Below are 17,180 nucleotides of genomic sequence, written 5' to 3'. Positions count from 1 at the left end.
TCAAACCCCGTTGAAGTCGTGAATTTTTCAGGCTTCTTTACGCAATTGCAAAAATTGCTCTCATAACTGCAAAGATCATAGCTTCACTTGGTTTTTATGTCTGGTAAAGATCCTAAATATTTGGTTAATCAGCTGAATATCGAGTTAAATAAGTTGTCAGTATGGTTTAGGGTTAATAAGCTTTCACTGAATCGTTTATAGTGTTCAAACCAAACCAAAAACGTAGAAGTTATAATTTTTAAATGTTGATAAATGAACAACAAATTGATCAAGTTAAAGAAACAGTTTTCTTGGGTGTACTCATCGATGAAAACCTAACCTGGAAGTCTGAGATCGCATGTGGCTAACAAAGTGTCGAAATCAATTGGAATGATACACAAATTGAGTTTTTATTTATCTTCATACTCTTTACTTGCATTGGCGGATCTAGGAATATTTTAAGGGAGGTGAATTGAAATAATCGAAGTATAAACTCTGACAAAATCTTGACCAGATAGTTTAGGGTGCCCTTTTGACTCTGTCTAATATGTATTCCATTAATATAAGTGTTCACGCCGGCAGTTACTGTATCTCTTCCAGCAATGATCAAAATACAACAAAAAGCAGCTAAATAGATTTAAAAAAAAAAGTGCCAAAATGGGGGGTGGCTAGCCACCCTATTCACCCACCCTGGATCCGCACCTGACGTGTATTGTACTATTCACTTGTTTATCCTTACTTATTTTACTGTAATATAGTTTGGGCGTCCGCCTATGAAACTAACCTTGTTCGTCTGATAAAATTGCAGAAAAGAGTGGTGAGAATCATAGATAAATCTCATTTTAATGCTCATTCTGACCCTATATTTAAGAAACTTGGAATCCTAAAATTCCATGATCTTAACCTGTTGCAACTTGGTCAATTCATGTCCTCCTATCAAATTCGGACTCTTCCTCCCAAGTTAGCTAGCAAATTCACTCCAAACAGTTAAATTCACTCATATTATTCGAGAAACTCTCATGCATTTCGTTTGCTTTTCTGTCGGACTAACATTAAACAATTTTCTGCTTTCTATCAGGGACCTAAATTTTACAATTCTCTTGACTTTGATATAATCAATTCTTCCTCAACAGCTTCCTCCAAGAAAGCACTAAAGTCATTCTTTTTTAACAACTATTGTGAAAATTAAGTATTTTGTTCTTCCTGTGTCAAATTGTTTTCACCCTGTAATTTTACTTTAACAACTGTTTACATATTTCAACCGGCCTTAATTAAATGATTAAGTGTTTGTAATTGTATGCTTCATTACCAACTTGTAAGTTCAAACTGTTTTTAATTTTCGTTCCTTACTTTATATTTCAAAACGTTAAATAACTAAATGTTTGTAATAATTGTATTCTCCGTTGCCAACTTGCATGTCAACGATAGATAGATGCTTTTACTTGGGGAGGCGGCTAATTTACATAAGCTTAGTAGTTTCTTTTAGGCCTCCTCTCCACCAATGTAATTCAATAATTTTTCTTTCCATCTTCTCTTTTTTGTTTGTTCATATTTGCATTTTAATTTCTTTTTTCTGTGGCAAATAAAAAATAAAATAAAATAAAATTGCTGTCATCATTTTGTTAGCGAACGGCACTTTGGGCGTGATGCCCAACGAGTTTGCTAATCAGAAAGGTCTCTGATGAATCCCTTGGTCGGGATGAAACGAGCTTCGTAAGACTAACCACGAACAATTTAATTCACAAGTAATTGCCAACTTTAACTTCTATTGTGCACTCTATAAACTATTTTGGCATAGTCATGTTTGAGGAAATAATAAATGTAGTAATAACTAACTTATCTTGACTTTTGAGCTTGGAAACAAATAGTAGCGTGATTTAACTTTCCATTAACCGCTTAAAGAAGGCATTTGACTTGAACCTCTTCATTACGATGCAGCTTCAACATACTATTGTTACAATAAAGAGCCTTTTGAAAAAATGGTTTGCCTAGAAGAAACAGTCTGCAGAAAGTTCTTCCCTAGTTTCATTTATATTTTTCTCGCCCTTTTCAGGAAATACCAAGCTTGTCACCCGAAGATTCTTGATCTAGTCAGAAAGGGTTCACTCTTCTTTAATTTAGGTTTGCCTTAAGGAGGCGTGGCACTTAACTACAGAAAGACAATAGTTGCTAAGGAAGCTTTTTATTCAGAGCCCTACAAAATGGTTGCAACTTTTTTTTTTTTTTCAATAAAAAAAATCAGTAACTGTAGAATTAAAGGGACTCGAGAAATGATTATTTGAAGGAGCCCCTAGCAACAGTTTGGTAGTTAAGAGCCACCCTCCTTAAGGCCACAAAGCATTGCGGAGCACATTTCAGTTGCTAACTGCTCGACTGCTCTTTAACAACAGCGTCTCTTAATGTGTGATGTCTCCGGTAATTACATTTCCTTTTTCTGTAATTTCGATCTCGTGACTACTCCCGATAAATAGTTAACAATTCCTCATTGTGGCCCGGTGAAACACAGTTAATCCTTGAAGTGATTAAAGTTTTGGAAGGATACTATTGAAGTCTGCTTAAACTCAATAAGGCATGTATTATATCAATACGATTTTATGTAAGAATCAAAAATCACCTTTTATTGTTTTAGACGTCTTTCAGGCGTCTCGTTCCATACGTTTCGTTCCATAGGTTATGATAATGTTATCTTCGTCCTTTACCAATTCAAAGGTTGGTTTTAAGTGCACACGGTTAAGCTAGTCACGCAAACCGAACATTGTATCTGATTTAACTTAAGATGGGTCTTGTACGTTTGTCTTGCTTTTTGCCTTATTAAATTATTTTTCTGAAGTTTGTCAATGTCATGCATATTTTGATGGATACCGTGACGTCCTCAAGATATTTATATCTTCCCATTCTTTCATTTGGTAATTTTCCCACTGGCATATATTAGTCTAGTCTACGCACAATGCGTTTTATACATGTAAGTCAGCAAGAATTTTAAAATTTGCACAGAGAACTTGAAATACAAACACATTATCATTTAGTATTAAAAACAGGTTAAGTCAGACTCGCGTGACTTTATTAGGTCCGATAATTCCATGAACAATGCCGTGCTAACATTTGCATGTTCGCTTTTAGGAGAGGCCCTTTGTTGCCTCTGGCTCCGAAAAGTCTCTGGCAAACCCTACGCCGAATAATCTTGCGGAAGTAAGAGTTGTACAAAGCTAAGGTAAGAAAGATATTTGTTGGACAAGAATCGTAAAGAGAAGCTTGCGCAGAAGTCGCTTGGATCGACGATCAACTTTGAAATAGAATTTTCATGATCTTTATAGTTAATTGTAGTAAGGTGCATGTGTAGTCTCAGAACTTTGCAGTATTATTAAAACGTAAAACATGGTAGGATATGGAAAAACTAGAGAAGATTTCTCTTAATTCTCAAGGGATAAACTTGAAGTCATACTTTTAATAATGAAGTAAAACCGAAAGAGGAAGCAATGAAAGGTCATTGCTCCTGCTAACCTCCTATCGCAGACTCCTTTAGGTAAGTCGTTTCTGGGTGGGAGGAAAGATTGACCATACAAGAGTCTGCGATAGGAGGGTATGCTTTTACCAGATCACGGTTCTTCTTTCTTATCATCCTGTTCTTCAAGTTTCATATGTTACAATTTAACGCTAGGTTTTATGTATGCATGATAGACAATTTTTCTAAGCTGGACTGTTTGTCGAATGTTACGTTTAAAATTTGTGAAGAAATTGTGTAATCATAAAGAAATAGCCGGTGAATGAAGCTTTGACAAAATGAACTAATCAGCAAAGTGCACTGTTTTGGTCATAAGAGCAAGAGATACGATATCTCAGTGGTTTTATTGAGATCTTGCAAAACGAAGCTGGTTGGCTTTGCTCGATCCAACATTGCTCGACAGTTTGGCGTCCACGTGTTTGATTACGAGTTTGATTTTTGATAAGTGATTGATTTAGATGTGTTCAAAGGAGGAACTCAAATTTCACGTTGAGTTTTATCGTTTTTTTTTTTTTTTTGTCTCGAAAGTAAACATCATGCCTTCCACCCTATTCGGCGCCTCGTTAATTAAAAGGTAGAATTTGGCAACTAAGCAATCAGCTGTTAATAATTCGTCACAAAATTGACAACTCCCTTTAGACATATTTTTTCAGAAACCGAGTGAGAACCGACTGAACATAGATATGTTATTTTTTTTCGATGGTTTACATTGAGAAACCTAATTTTTTACATTCAATTTTAATCCTCATTTACAATGAACATACGGGGAAGAGTATAATGGTACAACTGGGAAATTATTTGTTACCGTACACAGGAGAGAACGTTTTGCGGGGGCACCCAACGAGAATATAGTTCAAAACCACTTAAACATAGCATTGTTAAACGTATTAATTTTTAGTATTTTAACGGTAGATATAGGCATATTTTTATCCGCTAAAAAGTTTTCATCTGTTCGGATTTCCTAGCTGAAGGTCTAGAGATCCGATCATTATAGGGATCAAAACTTACCTGTTCGAAAATTTTAGCCGGAAAAAAGGCTCCCGAAAATTCTAGGTGACCTTTTTAAGGTAAAAATCCGTTAAAAATGGGCGATTATATCATTTTTCAGATGTTCGGAAATCCTAGGAGAGGCAGGCAAGCAAAAAAAATTTACAACAAATGTTCCGAAAATTCTAGCTCTCAAATCGTCTTCCGAACAGATATTTTCCGAAAATTGACGTTGGGTGCTCCTGGTTTTGGGCTTACAAGAGGAAAATTTGCAGTTCACAAACTAATTATCGGAGGGCTCATTTTAACTCGAAGACCTGTTTTTATGCAGGGTTTTCTGATCGATGTTGTAAGAGTAGGAAATCGTATGAACGTGAGTGCATTTGGTGATTTATGGGCATGAGTGATGTTTTGAAAGTTCTCAGAAAATTGCACGAGCCGTAGGCGCATGCAATTTGAGAACTTTCAAAACATCACGAGTGGGGATAAATCGCGAAATGCACAAGCAAGTTCATTTTATTTATCATATACTCAACAAATTACTTAATTGCCGTGTTTCCATAGAAACTTCCGTTTTGCACTGTATAACCTATTTTCGAATAGTCAAGTGTGAGTAAATAATATATGTAGTAATAGCTAAGTTATCTTGATTTTGAGTTTGGCGACAAGTAGTAACGTGATTCAACTTTCAATTAACGGCTTAAAGAAGGCATTTGACTTGAACCTCGTCATTACAATATATATCTTCAACATACTTCACAACTTCTGACTATTATTACAGTGAACAGATTTTTGATCAATTGTGTTGCCTGGGAGCAACAATCTGCAGAAAGTTCTTCCCTAGTTTCATATCTAATTTTCTTGCCCTTTTCAGAAGATGCAAAGCTTGTCACTCGAAGATTCTTGATCTAGTCAGAAAGGGTTGCCTGAAGGGGGGTGGCACTTAACTACAGAAAGACAATGGTTGCTAAGGAAGCTTTTTAGTCAAAGAGCCCTACAAAATGGTTTTTTCAATCCAGAAAAGAAAAAAGGTAATTGGAGAATTAAAGGGACTCGAGAAATGATTATTTGAATGAGTCTCCAGCAAGAGTTTGGTAGTTAAGAGCCACCCTCCTTAAGGCCACAAAGCATTGAGCAGATTTCAGTTGCTAACTGCTCGATTGCTCTTTAACAACAGCGCCTCTTAATGAGTGATGTCTGGGAAATAAAATTTCCGGTAATTACAACTTCCCGTTTTCTCTAATTTCGATCTGGTGACTTTTTGCCAATGAGTAGTTAACAATTATTCTTTCTGGGTAAAACAGAGTTAATCTATATCCTTGAAGTGATTTAAAGTTTTGGAAGGATAATTTTGAAGTCTGCTTAAACTCAATAAGGCATGTATTATATCAAATACGATATTATGCAAGAATCACAAATCATATTTTACTTATTCAGGAACTTTTCAGGCTTCTCGTTCCAATTAACTGATTCTTTTAAACAGTCGATGCGCCAAAATTGCTATGTGTTAAAGTTCATGTTGAATTCCTCTTTAGCTCGGGAACATATCCTATGGAATCGCTCTTGATCACTGTAAGCACAGGACGTTAAAACCTTGTACCTCGAAACAGGTTTAAAAAGAAAGGTGCACGCGAAGTAAGGAGTGGGATTTGTGATTCGTCAGCACATATTTCACTTCTTACGTATGCTTCACTTCTCATCAATATCAATAGAAATATAAATCTACACCAAAATTTATATGTTGTCACCAAGGCTCAAATTAAGGGAACGCCACATTGAAAACTGTCAGTTCAATCAGACATCAAGATTCGAGACAAACAGGGCTTTGCCTGTATTTGCATTCGAGGGCTTACTGAGCTCATTTCAAAATTTCCACGCGGCAAAGTAAATGCGTCTGTGCTAAATTTAACCTCTCATATTAACATTCTGAAAAAAATTTAATAACGATACATGGATATTTTAGTCATTGTTGTTTTATTATGTTGCTCTCCACATTGATTTATTATGATGAGTGATGTAGGTTGTACGCCATTTCACTGATTCCTCATAGTATTCAAAAGAGGCACCAATTAAACAGTGGCTTTGTTGGATGCACTTTTTTCGGTTATTAAAATGCACCTAGTTTATAAAATGTATTGATGAACCTAAACTGCCTAATCCAGCACCAAGGATGGTGTTTTTTTAGTACTTTACAATGGAGGCTCCTGTAATAAACACTCTTGTGAGTAGACAGCTTTAAGATTGATTGAAGGCAAGATGAATTAAAATAATCAGCAGAGTATGTCGTTCTCTTCACAAGCACAAACAAGCCCTTGACGGAACAATCCAATGAAGCAGGTTATAATTAGTTTCCCTCGGTGCAACATTGCTTGTCCGCTGATGGCTTTCCCATTTCCCATTGATTTCCGATGTGTATTCCCAATTTTCTTCTTTTGCTTGGTCAAGTTTTGGTCAGTCTAGGATTAAGAATTTGTTTTTGATTAATTGAATTGTGTCCCAAGAATGTCATATGAACTCAAAATAATAATATTTCTTGTTGCTTTCAGTGGCTTTTCAAAACAAAGCTTCCTTTCAAGCCTCTTCAATAACTCTGGATAACTCGATAATTGGCAATTCAATTAGCTTCTAACAACGCGGGAAAAGATAAAAGGCCCACTTCATGTCCTTCATAGGAAAGAAATATGCTTCTGGAAACCAAAAAAACTATATTTATGCAATAGAGAATTTTTTTCCGTGTTTACATAGCCTCATCTAAATACGAGGGGGAGTTGGGAGAAATGGAGTCGTCAAAGGCAGTGGGAGGGATATACTGCTCTCTTCACAAATTTATTAGCCCCCTTCTTCTAATTATTCTACATGCGCCCCTGCTTTGTACTGTTACGGCATTGATCCAACCTGCGATCATCCGTTCTTTTTTTTGTAGAGGACACTTTCTCTGTAAAGAGAAGAACGCTTGATCGCAGGTTAGTACTGGCCAAACCTTTTTGTCATGTCAAAGTCTCACTCTATGTGAGAAACGGGTGGGCTAGCATTTTCATGATCCCCAACACAGTTTCTTGTGGCCCTGTTCTTACCGCCGTCTGTGGTAGAAACATGGTGTGCACATGAAATCTTACGTCTCAGCCGGACTTACAGTTTCAGTTACAATATCAACATGGACATCTCCCATCAACTTAATGAACCCGGTCAAAAAGAAAAAAAAAAAAGAAAGCGTGAAGGGGAGGCACGGAGAAAGGCCGAAAAGGTTATGGCCACTTACGAAAACGACAATTTTTGTTTTTGTGAACTTCTGATTAATGGTAAGACTCCGGTTCGAGAACGCAATCTGCAGGCTCTCAAGTGTGTGATAAAAACGCAGGCATGTTAACTAGTTAAAACGCATGATGAAAATAAAGCAAGTTGTTTACTGATGTAGCTAGTGAAGAAATCAAAGAGTACTTGCCCTCAATCTGTGACAACCATGGGCCATACTTTTATAAGTGGACCAGAGAACATTGATACAGAATCGAATACAGAATAAGAATTTATTTTTTCAATATCGGCAAAATATGCACTGTGGTAGCTTGTTATTTCATTATAATTTTAAATTCCTATGGTGCCAATCCATTCAAATTTGTGTTTTTATTTTTTAGAAGAGTAAATCTTGTGGACATTGATATACGACCCCTCACTGAATGGTTGCACAGTTGCTAAATTTAATGCAGCCTCCCTTTTAATTTTAGGCTGCTGCACCATTGCAAAATGTATAATCGTTTAGCCATTTGCAACACTTTTACTTTTATAACCGCCCAGTCCTTAATCTTCTTTTAAAAAACTATCTCATAATAGTATTATCTTCGTCATTTACCAATTAAAAGCTTGGTAGTTGTTTGCATTCGGCTAAGCTTGTCACGCAAACCGAACAATGCATCCGATTCAGGCAGCGTTTACACGGACGCGGTTTCGCATCGACACAGTTTGATGACTTCAAACCGCGTCAAAAATGATGCGGTTTGAAAATGTTTACACGGAAAGTTTTTACCAGGAAATCCAAATCATGATGGTATAAACGAGCCCTGCACTACGTGCTAAATTCACTATTTTGAATCGAACAATGCAACTTTCGCACCAAAAATGTAACCGTATTCAAATCGACGCGGTTTCGCTGTTAACACGACAGATGAAACCGCTTCGTTTTGAAAACGTTCCACTTTTGCCAGCGGTTTCAAATCGACACGGTTTCGGCAACAGTCTCGATTGGTGCCGTGTAAACAGAAGATGTAACCCCATCAAAAGCCATGCGGTTACAAATTAAACCGCGTTCGTGTAAACGCTGCCTTAACTAACGATGTGTCTCGTACTTTTGTCCTGCTTTTTGCCCTATTACATTTTTCTGAAGTTTGTCAGTGCCATGTATATTTAGATGGAGACGTCCTCACAATATGTATATTTTCCCATTCTTTGATTTGGTTGTTTTTCCACTGGAATATATTTGTGTAGTTTACGCACATTATGTTTTATAAGTGATCGAAAAGTTTAAAATTTGCACCGAGTACTTCGAATCTAAGTTGTACATTTTACATTTTTCTTTATGACCTACTTAGAAACAAATTTTTTAAAGGAAAATTACCAGCAACTAAAACACATCATTCATTCATTCAGTATTAACTAGACGCTCCATGAGCGTACACTGGGTTGCCTATGGTACGTGTTACTCAAAAACAGAAGGGACTTAGTTGGGTGGTATTGAACTGCAGCGTTCCAGGCAATTTTTTCAAGTCGGAGGTCATTAAGACTATTTAAGGGGTCACCCAGAAGTTGTACCAGCAGAGGCCCTTTGGCTCACACCTTCACACGACGAAACAGATCTTTTTCGGAGGTTAAAAACCTGGCTGCCAGCCTTTTAATCATTTGTCAGAAAGAAAGAAAAAATCTTCTCATCTTTAGAAAAAATAGGCGCGCATTGCGTACGTGTGGTAGTGCATTAACACAGTGCTTTATTCCATATTGTCAACTGAGCTGCGTTTTGTCTTCCAGGATATTCAAGTTCGACATGTAGCTCTAATAGTACACGATATTGTTTCGGTTTTGTATAACATTAGACTGCCATGGTAGAAATCTTAGGTAATAGCCCCCTGAGAAGAGATGTAGTTGCTAGCAAAGTACTAAACCCAGAAAGATTGAAGAAAATAAAAGGGAATCGAGCAACATTGCTGTCTTGCCTGACATGTTGATCATTTCCAAGTTCCCTCACAACTTCTTTTCACCATAAGTTTAAGCGTGCACTCTGAGCATCTGACAACTTTGCAATACAAAAGTTCAGTGAAGTTAACCCTATCTGGTGAGGTTAGTATCTGGATGGGTGACCTAAAAATATACCACTTCGGAACAGAAGCATAGGACCGAAAATTATATTTTAACGCCCAAAAATGCGAACTAAGTAAGGTACAGATTTTGTTAGCTTGCCTTATGCAAAACAAATATTGATGCAAAAGTAAATAAATATTGATACACAGTTTTTGGGGAGAGCAGAAGGAAGTTTTCAGGACGGTCGATCGAGAGTAAAATATTTTGCCATTAGCAACAAAATTAACGACATTAAAACAACATTAATCTTGAACTACGCATATGAAAAGTTATCATCAGTGAAAAATATTTGGCGAGTTTTTTGCTACGTTCAAATTTGTTATTGTACTTTTGGCTGCACAAGTAAATCGCAAAATCGAAAGTGACATTGAATTCAGCGGGCGCCGTGATCAATTTACTGCGGCGTGTTTACTCGCACAACAGTGAAGCATCTGTGTCAAATGGTGGCAAGACACCGGGGTTTTGTTTTTGTTAGTTTTCTTTTTCTTTCAAGTGTTATAAAGTTTGAGAAGGAATGTGCGCATTCAACACAAAGATCACAATCGCCTAACTTTTGAGGTTGACCATTGTTTCTGCAAAGTCAAAAATTTACTCTCCAAGACGAGGTTATTTATCACCAGCTAATTCTATCGTTTTTGGAATAGCAGCTACTTTTATATTATTCATCAGCGTCACAATTTTTTTTCCGATTTTGGAGCTTACTTTGTTGAAACTCAAGCACACTTCCAACAGACCTGCCCTAGTTTCGTGACTTATGCGCTGCCTACAATGCACTTCCAAAAAAATCCTCCCTTATCATATTTCAACACACGTATGCAAATTTGTTAAGCTCGAAAATTACACAACTTGATAAAATTCACAAAAGGTGGAAATCTCACAAAAAATCTTTTCCAGCGAAAAATTTATTGAAACAAACAACATATTTGCTATTATAAGCAAAAAACCCTTGCTATTTCAGTTACGTGCGTGCAAACGAGACAAAATCGGTGTCACAAAGCATATGCAATGAAATAAATTTCTGACAGTTCACATCTAACTCTTTTCGAAAGAATCTTGACCGTAAATAATAATTAAAGCACAAAAGAGACAACAAGCTTTCATTCGAATAATTTTTCACTGTCACATTTCCATTTTTTTTACCTTTGCAGAGTTGAGTACAAAATAAATTAATGTAACTTTCCAGACAATTTAGATGCGACTTCAGTAAACACTGTGATGCATTAAAGGCGTTCGATTCCTTCAATGTTTGTCAAATCCGTAAAAGAATTGCCATTTGATTTCGGTGTTGTATATAATACCAAGTTAGTAAAATATTAGAAACAAAGCTCACTTGATATCAAGCGGCGAAAAATGAAGTTGTTGTCGAAGACCATTACTTATCGCTTCAAAGATTCCAGATGTTTATCTTTTTTATCGCCTTCCTTGTTTATCCAGATCCACTTAAGATGTTCGATTCCTTCTCTGTCATTGTTGAACCCATAAGTTACCACAGAATTTTCCATTTGGTTTCAGTGTTGTACATAACAGCACACTTGGCAAAATATTAGAAATACAGCTCACTTTGATTTCGGCTCGATGGGCAAAAGACTGTTGTTAAAGTCCATTACTCGTCGCTTTTAAGATTAGGGATATTCATTTTTCACCGCCTTTCTTGTTTATCCAATTGACGTTCCATTCTTGAGCTCCATAAGGGTGTATTTGGTTTAAAGATGCACTAAAACGCCATTCGCGTTACGATGACTTTCGACGCCATTGCAGGTTAATTAAATGTTCTCCTGTGTGCACCAGGTAAATTTACGCATTACCCCAACCCCCTCAAACCAAACAAAATTCGCACAGAAGACTCTATGCACGAAGACACCACTTAGCAGGGGAGTGACAGGCAAGACTTTTACCAACACGGAAAATAAAATAAAATAAAATAAACGACGAAATGAAACACACATTCCGACTGGGTTTGGCAACCCAGTAAAAACAGGTTAAGTCAGATTCTTGTGACTTTACCAGGTCCGATTCAACAAACAATGCTATGCTAACATTTTCATGTTCCCTTTTAGGAGAGGGCCTTTGTTGCCTCTGGCTCCGAAAGGTCTCCGGCAAACCTTACGCCGAATAATCTTGCGGAAGTGAGAGTTGTACAAAGCTAAGGTAAGAAAGATCTTTGTTGGACCAGAATCGTAAAGAGAAGCTTGCGCGGAAGTCGCTTGGATCCATGGTCGGCTTTTAGATAGAATTTTCATGATGTTTATAGTTAATTGTAATAAGGTGCATGTGTAGTCTAAAAACTTTGCAGTATTATTAAAAGGGAAAACATGGTAGGATATGGAAAAACTAGAGGAGATTTCTCTTCTCAAGGTATACACTTGAAGTCATACTTTTAACTATGAAGTCAAACCGAAAGAGGAAGCAATGAAAGGTCATTGCTCCTACTTGCCTCCTATAGCGGACTCCTTTTAGGTAAGTCTTGTCCGGGCGGGAGGAACGATTGACCATAAAAGAGTCCGCGATAGGAGGCTATGCTTCTACCCATTTCGGTTCTACTTTATTGTCATCCTCTGTTCTTCATACGTTACAAGCTGTTACAATTAAACGCTAGGTTTTACGTATGCATGATAGAAAATTTTTCAACTCTAGACTGTTTTTCGAATGTTACGTTCAAGGGCATTGAAGAAATTGTGTAATCTTAAAGAAATAGCCGGTGAATGAAGCGTTGACAAAATGAACCAGTCAGCAAAGTGCACTGTTTTGGTCATAGCAACAAAAAATGCGATATCTTAGTGGCTTTATTGAAATCTTTCAAAACAATCAAACGTCTCGAAAACGTTCCCCTTTTGGCAGCGATTTCAAATAGACTTGGCCACAGTCTCGAATGGTGCCGTGTAAACCGAAGGTGTAACCGCATCAATAGCCATGCGGTTACAAATTTTATAGTACACTCAACAAAATTACTCAGTTTTGATTGGTCAAGAGCAGTACAATTAATCCCAAATTGTACTCCGTAGGAGTACCTATTACGTTTCCATGGAAACGACGCGTAAGCGGCAAATTTGAACGTCAACAAAAAATGGCTGACAGTCGCTTCGCAATTTCCAGTAAAGACGGGATCCAAAACTTAAAAGAAAAAGCTAGTAACGACAACACAAAAAAAAGCACACATTCCTGGATCAATGTGTGGCGTAGTTTAGTGGAAGAACGTGGTATAAATCAGAATCTCGAAGAAAACTCGGCTGAGGTACTCGACTCAATTCTTCAAAAAATCGTAATTTTGTTGAAAGTACTATAAATAAAAAATTGCACGACCTTCTTGTACAATTCGTGACTAATAGGTACTCGTGATTTTGACAGTTCTCAAATTGCACTCGCCTAAAGGCTCGTGCCATTTTGAGAACTGTCAAAATCACTCGTACCTATTAATCACGAATTGTACTCGAGGTCGTGCGATTTCCTGTACAAACCGCGTTGGTGTAAGCGCTACCTTAACAAAAGATGTGTCTTGTACGTTTGTCTTGCTTTTTGCCATATTATATTATCTTTCTGAACTTTGTCAGTGTCACGCATGTATATTTAGATGGAGACCGTGACGTCCTCAAGATATTCGCCGTATTTATACTTCAGGACGTCTAAGACGTCCAGATGCATTAAACGTTTGGCCGTAATTGCGACTAATACAAATACGGGACGCACTTAACTTCGATGGCTAGAAATCAAATTCATATTTTCTTGAAAAGATACTGGGATTTAATCACCAAAGAGACTATGTAAACTTCATTGCTAAGTGAGTCCCAGTTTAGTGCGTCTCGTCTCTATACTAGACGGCTTAGACGTCTGAGACGACTAAGACGTCTGTTAAGTGCGTCGTTTAGACGCACTTAACTTGAGACGTTTAATTCGTCTGACGTTTAATGCGTACACCTTATTTCCCGTACATATGCTAATCGTCTAAGACGTCTTATACGCCCAGATAGTATAAATACGGCCATTTATATCTTCTCATTCTTTCATTTGGTTGATTTTCCACTGGAATATATTAGTTTACGCACATTATGAATTTTAAAATTTGTACCGAGTACCTCAAATCTAAATTATACATTTTGCATTTTTCTCTATTACGCACTTACAAGCAAAATTTTTAAAGGAAATTACCAGAAACCAAAACACATATTCATTCAGTATTAAAAACAGGTTAAGTTAGATTTGCGTGACTTTACCAGGTCCGATTCAACGAACAATGATTTTGATAAGTGATTTTCATCGGTTTTTTTTCTCCAAGTAGACATCATGCCTTTCACCCTTTTGCGAATCGATAACTGAAACGCAGAATTTTGCAACTGAGCAATCAGCTGACAATAATACGCTAGAAAATTGACAGCTCCCTTTATAGGCAAGGCCTTTTTTTTTCAGAAACCGAGTTTGAACGGACTGAGCATAGGTGATGTCATTTGTTTCGATGGTTTATCCTAAGCAACCTAATTTTTCACATTCAAATTTAATCCTCATTTACAATGAACCTACAGTCTTAATAATATTACTTCGACTAATGGTGCAACTGGGAACTCATTTCTTAATGTATACACGTGAGAACGTTTTGGCCTTACATGTTACATGAAGAAAATTGGAAGTTGACAACCTAATTAATGGCGGGCTCAAGAAGTATTATTATGCAATACGATATTATGTAAGAATCACAAATCACCTTTTACTGTTTTAGCACCTTTTCAGGCTTCTCGTTCCAATTAACTGATTCTTTTAAACAGTCAATCCGCCAAAACTGATTGCTATGTGTTAAAACTTATGTTGAATTCCTTTTTGGCTCGGGAACAGATCCTGTGCAATCGTTTTCCATCACTGTACACACAGTAGATTAAAACTTTCTGCCTTGACAAAAAGTTTAAAAGGAAAGGTGCACACCAAGAAAGGAATGGGATTTGTGATTCGCCAGCCATGTCACAGCCGTGTTTACATACTCTCATCTAAACTCCGCCGTTGACCGATGAGAGTGCGCGCGTGGAATGCTCATTTCATGCTGAATACATGTACATGACATTAAAGACGAAATCCTTGTTTAAAAATCGGGAGCACCTTGGCAAGAGACCATTTGTAAGTTCTGTAAATGGAAACTCGTTAGCATTACAACATGACTTACATAAGAAAAGCAATGGGGTTAAGTTTGAATCAGAGCAATTTCAACACCAGCCTCGCTTTTACTCAAAGGCCTGTTAATCGAGCACAGAACTGTCAAATGGACTACTTTTAACCTCTCAGAAAATATACCTTGTTCAAGAGTTAATAACATGTGTCAATGGTCAGAATATTTCCATCGAAGGGAAAGGTAACAGCAAATAATAATCTTTCAGTTTTGGTGAATACTTATTTTATTATTTGGGTGTTGACACAACGTCTTCGTCAGTGGAGGAGTGTTTGATTTACACATGTAACTGTTGGTGCAGTGATTGTAAACCGTAAACAGGACATGTGCATGGGAATTTAGCCAATGTTCAACAAAATTTTCCGCTATGTGGAATTGAATTAGAATTAGAAAACCTAATCTTCTGCAACTGGATTCTGTAGGTGCTACCCCAGTACTAATCCTTTATCCCAGCTTTGGAAAATGCTGTTTTCACTTCAAGTTAAAATAACTTGTTTTTTAGCTCTAACCCAATGAAGATTCGTTTGACCCTTTTTTTTTCAACTTCAGGGCCCATAGCAATAGCAACACAATGGTCAAGTTAATCTTGTTTAAAAGTCTTCTGTTACACACTAAACCAATGTAACCATTTGTGAAGGATTTTGAAAAGTAGGATGTGTTATATTCGGTATTAAAGATTTTGCACTGTTTTTTTATTTTTATGTGTATTTTTTTGTGGTTTTGGTTGCGTTTGTTGTGGTAGTTCTTTCTAGCACACAGAAATACCGGCCCCTTGTTAAGTAATGCGTAGGCTGTACGTGTACCTTTGGTTGACTTTTCTTAAACAGGCAAACATCCCTTTTGCTTTCCATCTTGTACAAGATGGTCAATGCCCTCCCATTTTCACTCAGTCTACAGTTGCTATACCACGTTGGTTACGCACAGTTACAGCATTTTGCACGTTTATGTCGTGAACAGCTTGGATTATGGCATCTGGTCCAGCAGTCTTTCTCACAACAAGAGAGAACACAAACTATGCCCGTCTGTGCCGTCTTTTAGTGGATGTAGGATCCCACGCCCTTCGGGATGCCTTTGACAGAATTCATCCTCCAGCTACTCTTCACAGAATTTTGTCATCAGCTCACCCTACATTGCAGTCACTGAGAAAGAAAAGAATTTTGAATCCCACACAGTGGGGAAAGCTCTTTCCAACTATTTCTTCATCTGTGTCATCAACCAGCTTTGACATTACACTTCTAATGGTACTGCTGAGAAATATATGCGGTTTCACTCCCCCTGCCAGTACTGGAAGTTGGGACAGGCTTCCTCTCCCTGGTGATAACAGTCCTGAGGCAAACATAGTGAGGATCAAGTATTACAGAAACCAAGTTTATGCTCATGCAAGCCACGCTTCTGTTGATGATGCAACATTCAATATGTTATGGCAGGATATAAGTAATGCGCTGCTTGCCCTTGGATCTGGAACAACCTATGCCAGTGAGATCAGCCGACTAAAGACTGAGAGCATGGATCCTGATTTTGAGGAGAACTATCGAGAATTACTAAAACAGTGGAAAAAGGATGATGATAACACCAAGGAGAAGCTTGATGAGCTAAAAGGTATGCTGGACTCAAAGGAGTATGCCATTAGTGAATTAAAGGTGTTTTGTGTCTTGCCAAAAACTGATGTTTGCTTAGCTTCCCGAGAATTCTGCCTGCCAAAAAATCAGATAGAGAAAACTACAGAAACTGTTCACTTATTATGATTTTGTCTACTAGAACCAAAAATGTACCAAGAACAAACCTTTTCTTTTTTCGTGTCTTAGGAGACATAGAACTACATTCCTTGAAAGAATAAACAATTCATTGCACTTGAAAGCTGTGAAAGGGGTTAAGCTAAATTGGCTCAAATTAAATCCCACAGTGGAGAGGAAGAAATGATTTCAAAATAGGCTGAGCCTAACGTCTTTTGCAAAGAATTACTAAAGCAGGGGAATAGACCGTTTTAGCTTCCCATTTCAGACAGCATAATGACACTCTGGGGACCAGTTTCTTTCAAATGTCATCTTATGCATGTGCATATGTACGCATTGCTTGCGAGAAGACAAATGGGAATTTTCTGGAGAACATCATATGGTCTGGGATGGGAAGGTCTATTTGTAGGTAGAAGGTGTGTTCATGACTAAACCAATGTGTCAAGGATTTGCACATGAATGAGATGCGGACACTGTAGTTGGTTAC

The 17,180-nt window shown here is 37.3% G+C and overlaps 1 protein-coding gene and 1 non-coding gene across 2 annotated transcripts in view; both read left to right on the top strand.

The window, feature by feature from the left end:
• Trnas-gga (transfer RNA serine (anticodon GGA)) overlaps positions 1 to 19 on the top strand; it is a 73-nt gene extending 54 nt beyond the window's left edge. Inside the window, exon 1 of the tRNA in view lies at positions 1 to 19. This exon is cut by the window's left edge and continues 54 nt beyond it. This is a non-coding gene — a tRNA (tRNA-Ser).
• The window catches only part of LOC137983993 (protein NLRC5-like), a 59,252-nt gene that overhangs the window by 7,762 nt on the left and 34,310 nt on the right, over positions 1 to 17,180 (top strand). Inside the window, exons 3-5 of the mRNA XM_068831153.1 lie at positions 3,100 to 3,190; positions 11,872 to 11,962; positions 15,918 to 16,559. Of these exons, the coding sequence (XP_068687254.1) occupies positions 15,926 to 16,559 (634 nt within the window). The 5' untranslated portion in view covers positions 3,100 to 3,190; positions 11,872 to 11,962; positions 15,918 to 15,925. The remainder of the gene's footprint in view (positions 1 to 3,099; positions 3,191 to 11,871; positions 11,963 to 15,917; positions 16,560 to 17,180) is intronic.

Source organism: Montipora foliosa, chromosome 13 (assembly GCF_036669935.1).
Source record: "Montipora foliosa isolate CH-2021 chromosome 13, ASM3666993v2, whole genome shotgun sequence".
NCBI classification, from domain to species: Eukaryota; Metazoa; Cnidaria; class Anthozoa; order Scleractinia; family Acroporidae; genus Montipora; species Montipora foliosa.
Note: the sequence above shows the minus strand (reverse complement) of the source record. Positions and strands in the feature narration are given on the sequence as shown.